This window comes from Anarhichas minor, unplaced genomic scaffold (assembly GCF_050575085.1).
Source record: "Anarhichas minor isolate MPS153535 unplaced genomic scaffold, ASM5057508v1 ptg000026l, whole genome shotgun sequence".
Taxonomy (NCBI): Eukaryota; Metazoa; Chordata; class Actinopteri; order Perciformes; family Anarhichadidae; genus Anarhichas; species Anarhichas minor.
Genome location: NW_027466472.1, coordinates 9790862 through 9799658, shown reverse-complemented (window position 1 = coordinate 9799658; position 8797 = coordinate 9790862). Strand labels below are relative to the sequence as shown.

The 8797-nt window shown below is 38.7% G+C and overlaps 1 protein-coding gene across 2 annotated transcripts; it reads left to right on the top strand.

Moving 5' to 3' along the window:
• The first annotated feature begins 470 nt into the window (after positions 1–470).
• pde9ac (phosphodiesterase 9ac) lies at positions 471–7255 on the top strand. 2 transcript variants are annotated; one of them, XM_076100514.1, is made up of 18 exons: positions 471–539; positions 2014–2084; positions 2667–2744; positions 3007–3050; positions 3203–3257; positions 3524–3594; positions 3723–3800; positions 3902–3978; positions 4088–4162; positions 4265–4351; positions 4581–4685; positions 4835–4917; positions 5196–5352; positions 5498–5611; positions 5810–5914; positions 6042–6170; positions 6257–6352; positions 7205–7255. In XM_076100514.1, exons 1-18 carry the CDS (start codon positions 471–473, stop codon positions 7253–7255), a joined length of 1545 nt encoding a protein of 514 aa, XP_075956629.1. The 2 variants fall into 2 exon arrangements, with proteins under 2 accessions (XP_075956629.1, XP_075956628.1); XM_076100513.1 differs by having other exon boundaries at positions 3723–3810; positions 3900–3978.
• Positions 7256–8797: the final 1542 nt, after the last annotated feature.

The window sequence follows — 8797 nt, the reverse complement described above, 5'->3', positions numbered from 1 at the left end:
GACTGTGATATTCTCAAACTGTTTTATTGTTTTTTATTAAAAAAAAAAGTTTCAATATTTGATTGCAATGTGAAAACCGGCTGTGAATTATGGAAAAAACGAAATGCAAATGAGCATTTTATTCGTCATGTTTTATACATTTCCATGGCAATGTTTTGTCTTTGCATTCCTCTATATTTTGTATTTGTTTATTATTTATATTAAACTGGAGATTGGCAACAGCAAAATCTTGATTATTATGTTTTTTCAAATTTGTTGACAGAAAGCATGCTCCCCTGTTGCTGATGTTTTGTCATCATGACTTAGTGTTTTTATCAGGTATTATTGTACACTCAGCTGTATCTATGAAAGTACTAAAAATAAATATGCGTTCTCCGTTTATTTGTTTTTCTATTGGCTTATCAGGTTTGTTGATCAGGTCTTTGAGCCAGAATCTTTGCAGGTGTGTAAGAGAGGAGAGGGAGGTCAACATGGGCTCCAGCTCCTCCTCCTATACCCCTAAAACCATTTACCTGGATGTGGAAGGGAAAGTGCAAAAGGTGGGTCCAATTCAGATGGAAATGCTGTATTTCTAATATCTTTTTTTCCCTGTTTATTATAGATATAATGTGACTAAACCCATTTTGGAAATGTATTTTTCTGCTGTGTGAAATGGGCTGGTTTTGGACTATATGTTTAGGCTTTTCTTTTTAGAGATTATCCTTTTTTTTGCCTGCAAATATATTTTATGGGATTGGAAATTAATGGAAACACATAAAGATGTAATAATCTGTATGTGTAAATAGATTTTAAAATATCACTGTAGAGGTTGTTGCAAAACTATTTCTACAGTATACACATAAAATAATGGTTAATTAGGTATCTAACTAATGTCAATTAAATCAATCAAGAGGAATTAATGTTGTATGAATTGTTTCGGCAATCCAATCCAAAATATGTTTAAATGCATGCGGCTGGGACTACACAACATGAATTATGGCATTTAAAAATGTATTTCTTAATTTGCCATCTTGACTCACATAGCAAGTATTCCCAGCAGCTAACCTCTCCTGAAGAGGAGATTAGACGATGATGCAGAGCATGTGGCCTTACCGGTGTTACTGACAGAAGCAAACACCTGTTGTTAACGGCTTACACACCAACATTCATTTCTGCCAGCTTTCAGCTCTGTTGTATATGATTGAAAATATGGATTTTTATCAATTTCATCCTTATTTTTTTTGAAGCAGCAATTAAGCTAAGGGCTAGCATAAAAGAAAAAAAATGTCTCATGCAATTTCATTTTTGTGTCATAACGACAGTGGAGCAACAGCTTAGTGACCATTCAAACAGTCGTGAGAAATGGTTTGATGCTTGAGATGCAGCGTTCCAAACATGCTCAGATCTGGCGATGTAGAGTGCTTCAAGCAGAGAGCTGCCGATGACACATGTCTGTTCAAGAGCCCCGAGCCCACGGCCTGAGGCTGAATGTTTGTCTGCTGCACCTGCTCCCTTCAAGATGTAGGATCACAGTTTTTGCACAGGGTTTATGCGCCCATGCTATCAACCTTTTAGACTTTTTTTACATTTTATAATCTCTGTACAATGTCCTGTAAACTGGGCAGGTTCAAGCTCAGGAATGTGGCTAACTTCTACAGCTCCATGAACACTCACACTCCAGCTGTCCTCATGGGTCTCCCTGGTGACTTGACCTTATTCAACCATGAAACGAGTAGACCCTTATTTTACGTTCCCGTGTGATTCTGTTGTCTGAAAAACACATGAAATTTGATAACCTTCCCACCCTGTACGAACACTGAGGCCTTATATGAAAACCACAGCAGCAGCTTGTACGCAGGTGTGCCAAAAAACCATAGACACACTGTGCTGGGTTTGCGCGCGGCAGAAGAGGTTTTGTAATATGATGTGACATGATGATAAGTAACACATACTACGAAGTTCATCCAATGCAACAGCCTTATCCCATCATTACCATTATGTATTGAATTTATACAAAATGTGTTTACCTCACAGGTGGTGTTCAGTGGGCACTGCAGCCCATGTGACATCAAGGAGCTTCTGTGTTCCTCATCTAACATTCCCAGGTTTGTTGTTTTGATTAGTTATTTTAATTATTTACATCACATCCCTCCTTATCTGTGTCTCTGGGCATACTTGAAAACCTTAGAAATTTCCCATGAAACTGCACGAAAATATCACAAAACACAAGATTATTATGCAGCAAAACAGTCACTAACATACAAGGAGCACTTGCAGCTAACAGACAGACATATCACATTAGCCATGCACATCAAAGCAGACAATAATACATTATTAAAGCTAGATCATCATCATCACCTATATTTCAGTTGTATGACTTTAATGAGGAAAATAAACTTTTAATACGTAGTTATCCTCTTTCATTCTCTACTCTACTCTGTAATAGAGGAGATTATATATTCTTGACACAATGAAGAAATTTAGTTTTGTGTATTTTCTAATAACTTTTATATAATGCATGTGGATCATTTCTGTTCATCTCTAATCTGATGTTTAGCACTGCTTTAAAAAAATAAAAATGTTCAAAAGACTTTATAGTTATGAAACAGTGTGAAATATTAAGGGGAGTGAATAAAACACAGCGCACTTCTGTTTTTCTCACTGTTCCTCTGATCCTCTCACCGCAGGAACACTGCCATCATGTTGATGGACCCAGATGGAGCCTTGGTCTCCATAGATCCCACCATGCCCACCAACTCTTCAAAGTAACATACCAGCATTATCATATTGTATTTGTATAGAAATCTCAGATTTACATTTCACTTATGTCATCTTTTTCTTAATCCCCACCCCAATTCAGGGCCTTTTTTTCAAACTTCCAACCACAACCAACCGCTAACTTAATTAACCTTGTGCTGAAATGGCTCCATCAACTGTAAATCTTTGCAAAAGAAAAATAATATAAAGAGATTGTTAAACTGATGTCAAGATTTAGGAATAATAATTGATCCTCTTATTTCCTCACAGCTCTCTGTACAAAGTTGTCCCTCTGTCTACTGGTCAAATTGGAGGTACAGCTACAACAGGTCTATTTTCCTTTCACACATACATTCATGCATCAATAACACATCCACTGTGAAAGTAATAATAAACTTGAAAATACCAATCTTGACAACGTGGTAGCTTTCAAGATGATTTATCAGGAGTGTATTTATGTCCGCAGAGAAGGAGGACATGTTTCAGAACGTGTTGTCCCAGGTGGCTGATCAGTTCAGCAGGTAACGCCTCAGTTGTTCATGTTATGTTGTGGCTGAAGCCTTCCCTTCCCCACCTTCACACATACCTCGCACACATACCTGACACCAGTAACTTTAAATGATAAGCACAAGCTTCAACCTATGGAGCCTAGTTTAATCAGCCAAGTTCTTTCACCTCTGTCATTTATTTTGAAGGGCCCATTCCAGTTTAATTTTGTCGCCATGATCAATGAACCATGTGAAACGTGTTTCAGCCTCTCATAATTTTCTATTCTTTTGCCCCACAGAGCCTTTCGCATTAACGAGTTGAAGACCGAGGTCACCAACAGGCTAGCAATGCTGGAGAAGAGAGTGGAACGTGAGTGGTACAGTTTAGAGTAGACAGTTGAATGAAATGATCCCCCAGAAAATCCCCCTCTAATACAATACTGAGATGTGAGTAAAAATCAAGATACAACTGCAATATTTCCTGTCATCTTGTTTCAGTGGAGGGCTTGAAGGTGGTGGAGATTGAGAAGTGTAAAAATGATCTGAAAAAGCTACGAGATGAGATGACTTCAAGAGGTGGTGGCAGGTGAAATGAATACGAAGTTAGACATTACATTTTACAGGTGTCAACAGAAACCAAATCACGTCAAATTACCTTTTGGGGATTTCTTTCAGAGTAAACTGTCCATGTAAATACAACTTTGACGATGGGAAGAAGGTCACTCCTAGACGAGATGTCCCCAATTACCCCAAAGTATGTCCACTGGGACGACTACTTTAAATACTATTAGAACAAGCTAACTTCATGAATAGTTACAGCCTCTTTTGAAGTTCTGATGGACTTGTTTATTTGGCATATACAGTACACACTGTCTCAGGAGACTATTGAGGCGCTCAAGAAGCCAACATTCGATGTCTGGCACTGGGAACATAACGAGGTTTGTTGACACTGCCGCTCCATAACTCAATCAGACATTTCCATTCCATGTTGTCCAAGTGACTGATGTCTGAATGTATTTTCTCTTCCTTTGTGGCTGCAGATGCTAAGTTGTTTGGAGTATATGTACCATGACTTGGGACTGGTGAAGGAATTCAACATGAACCCCATCACACTCAAACGCTGGCTGGTACAGTTAGAGCAGTAAAGGATAACCAAGCACATGGATATATATACCGCCATGCACATGGTGCAGATTCCAAACAAGCTATTACTTACAAGGCAGATGTGTTGCTAAGAGTAATATCAGCGTTCTTACACAGATAACAAAATCATTTTAAAATCGTACGGGGCTGGAAATACTTTTGATTTGACATTCTGCAGTCAGTGGCTGAATAATTTATTCTCTTGTCTTCCAGTTGGCAATTCAGGAGAACTACCGTAATAATCCTTTCCACAACTTTCGCCACTGCTTTTGCGTTAGTCAGATGATGTATGGCATGATTAACCTCTGCAACCTACAGGTATGGTGCATATTTGTGTGTATTCATGATAAGAACAATTGAGCATAATTTTTTACAAGTCGTATTTAGTTTCAAGTACCATTCAATGAATTTCCAGAATTTCCATTTTTTGGGATTTCTAAATAACTTTTATTTACACTGTTGTCCAGGACAAGGTGACTCTCACAGATATTGGCATTCTAATGACAGCTGCAGTGTGTCATGACCTGGACCACCCTGGCTACAACAACACGTAATACTCACTATTCTGTCTATAGGTGTGTTAACAGATATAGCACTGCAGATGCCCATTGACCCCGGTATGTTTTGACATCTGCTTCACAACACTGCTGTCAATGGACTGTGAAACTAGTTCAGCATGAAGAGAGTTCGGGTATGAAAACAGGCTGATTCAGATTAGAGTGTTGTTTTTGGTCTGAGTTTTGGGCAGGCGAGGACCTCTCTTATCAGGGAAGCTTCGTTGAAATATCCTATCAATCTATCCATTCACCCGTGTCATCCACCCACCAGGTACCAAATCAATGCCCGCACAGAGCTGGCAGTGCGCTACAATGACATATCTCCGCTGGAGAACCATCACTGTGCTGTGGCCTTCCAGATCCTCTCTCTTCCTGAGTGCAATATTTTTGCAAATGTGGATCCTGAGGCATTCAAACAGATCCGACAGGTGGGACGTAAATTCAAGACAAGCATGCTGAGCTTTATCTTAATCATACATAGTCTTGTCACATATGTTAATCTGAAGACAATTTTGATCTTAAATGTGTCCTTAAATGTGTCGTGCAAACTGACTTTTGGTTTTATATTTCCAGGCAATCATCACCCTCATTCTGGCCACCGACATGGCCAGACACGGGGAGATACTAGACTCCTTTAGGCAAAAAGTGGACAACTTTGATTTTGCCAATGAAGAGCATGTGACATGTGTATGTATACAAGATCACTTTGCATCACCACTTGACATCAGCTGTTGTACTGAATATACGAGACCTCAACATAAGCAGGCCTTAATCTGTTGAGCGTGCTGTGATCAGTAGATGCTGTCTGTGTCTTGATGATGTATAGGCTCCTTTATTCTGTGTTTTGTGTTGTATGTATGTTTGTACATGTGCGTGTGTTTTCAGCTGAAGATGGTTTTGATCAAGTGCTGTGACATTTCCAACGAAGTGAGGCCAACTGAGGTAGCTGAGCCATGGGTGGACTGCTTGCTGGAGGAGTACTTCATGCAGGTGACCTCAACCAAAGCATTCACATAACTCTGAAATCCAATATCTAAATCCATCAAGATGAAGGAACATAGTGGTTGATTGTGAGCAATAGCTAAATGACTATATTTCTACCTATGTGCCTTGCTAGAGTGACAGGGAGAAGTGTGAGGGTCTCCCTGTGGCTCCCTTCATGGACAGAGATAAAGTCACCAAACCCACCGCTCAGATCGGATTCATCAAGTTTGTCCTCATCCCAATGTTTGAGACTGTCATGAAGGTAGGACAATGTGTGTGTACAGATGTGTTCCTTTACCAAGACACACACTGATTATTAATGAATGCTCTTACTGTGGCGTCCAACAGCTTTTTCGTCAGATTGAAGAGATCATGGTTCAGCCTTTGAGAGACTCGCGTGACCACTATGAGGAGCTGAAACAGATTGATGATGCCATGACAGAGGTAGAACCTATTCTATTGTATTCTATCTGTCTGTCTGTAATCACAATCAAATGTTGTTCAAACCCCCATATCTTTATGTTATACTATACTGTTTTCAAAACATGTCAAACTACATCACCTGTTGATAGTCACCTGACACTCTATAACATAGTGGGTAAGCTGAAGGGGGAGTTAGGAAGAGAAGCTTCACAATGTGAAAACTTTTCGAGAAATATTATAATTTAAAGGAATAGTTTAATATTTTGGTTTATTTCTTCTAATCAGATTAGATGACAGCTGTTAGATATAAGGCTATTGCCAGCAGCTGGTTAGCTTAGCTTAGCTGAAAAAGGGGCCCTGTGAAGTGTTAACAAAATCCACCAAACAACACCTCTAAAGCTCAGCTATTAACACATTATAGATGTACAAAAACCAGTGGTTGAAAACAACGCCTCACCATTTTATGGTGTGCTATGTGCCAGACTATTTCTTGGCTCTGACCAGTTGCAGGCAAGTCAAATCAAGTAAATTGTTTTTACACACGCATTGATCACAGGCAAAAGTGACATTTCTGCATGGTTTCAAACATGTCATTGTGTAGCATTGACGAGGCTGGCAGTGTACATACCAAAGTACACTGCTAGTCTTGACAGTAAGCAGAGTGTAAGGGGTTAAAACTATGAAATACTCCTACTGTGAGAGGAAGGGATGTAGAGAACAAAACCAAATAAATCTACACAGCGTTATCGAAGCATTTCACCTGAAGCTACCAATTATCAGTTATGAAATTTGTGTTTCATGGGTGGGGTTACACACACGCACGCACATATTAAACCACTTGCTAACATAAAGGTGTGTCTTTTGTTCAATGAGGCACAGAAGAAAAAAACTGAAAATATGTCATTAGGCGGGAAGAAGAAGTAAGCTCTGCAGTGATTGAGTGCTGTGGTATCTGTGTAAGTAAAAGCAACTGACTCCTTTAGTGTTTTAGTGTTAGTTTCATGAGTGCACTCTGTCTCTGCCTCTCTCTGGCATCTCTGCACAGCAACTCTCCTCTCTAGTGATCTCTACAAAAGCCACACCTTTAGGAATGTGCAGCACTTTCATCACTTTGGATTTTCCTTTTTAATTTAGCACCAAAGTTCATATCAATTTACTCACAAAAGGAAAACCAAGGGGGTTATCTAATTTAGTCGGCTCGAGCTAAATTGGCTCAGCTTGGGAAATTCTCAGGCAGTGCTAGGGTCTTGGCTATATGGAAGTCAATCGGCCTTCAAAAAAAAAGAGAAAGAAAGACCAAATCAACAGCTTACAAGAAAGAAACATGAACGTCTTTTTGATTCTCCTTGATGTCTGTAACGTCCTGCCAGAATAGGACTTCATTCATTTTGCTGTCGTCGCGGCTGGAAACATAGTGATGAAATTGTCGCTCATTTGTTTTTGTTTGCTTTAACACCATGTTAACTCTTTTTATACAATGACAAGAAACAACATTTTCTGCTTATTAAATTAAACTACAACCCTCTTTTCTGTAAAATGTTTCAGTTGTTGAGTCTCTGTGAGTAAGTTTTGAATTTCCACATAAGAATGTCAATTCTCTTAGCTCCTAAGGCAAGTTCAGTCCCATAGACTTTATCTTTGGTCAGGCATGGTTTGCGCTGATCTAGGTACATCTCTTTGTGAGTGAATTGTCTTCTAAACCTAGATTCAATAGTGTCCCGCTGCAGAGCTCCAGGCATGGGCACCTCCGTTGGTGGGACCCATCTCCATCGCCAGGACCCATGTTAGAAAATCAATAAATTACGTTTACAGTCCACTGTATTATATTGTGCAGTGTATTGTTTTATAGCGCTTATTGTTTGGAAATAAAGTAGCCTACTGAGCATATATTTAACACATTATATCACGTTCGTACAGTGATGGAATGGAACATGAAAGTACATTTACTTGAGTATAATTTTGACATACTTACTTTGAGTATTTCGAACTTTACATTTCTACTCCACTATATTTCAGAGGTAAATATTGTACTTTTTACTCCACTTCATTTATCTGACATATAAAGTTACTCGCTACTTTTTAAATATAAAAACACTATAATATGCTTATTTTATATGAAGCAGTAGCCTAGTATAGTAGAATACAAAGCATCTCAAATACATTGATGAATTGCTTAAGATACTTCTGTACTTTTACTTAAGTAACATTTTGAATTCAGGACTTTTACTTGTTTTTTTACTGCAGTATTTATACTTTTACTTAAGTACTTATTTTGTCCATTGCATTACGCCCATACCACAAAACCTACAGCAATAACACCAAAGTAAAGAAAACCTTGATATTACACTACAACAGTAATTTATGCGTTCAGTAATGTTATTTAGCTGAGCTAATGTCATTAGCAAACTAACGTTAACGTTAGGACAACAACAGGGGAACAAAAAGCTTAATGTAGCCTAATCATTT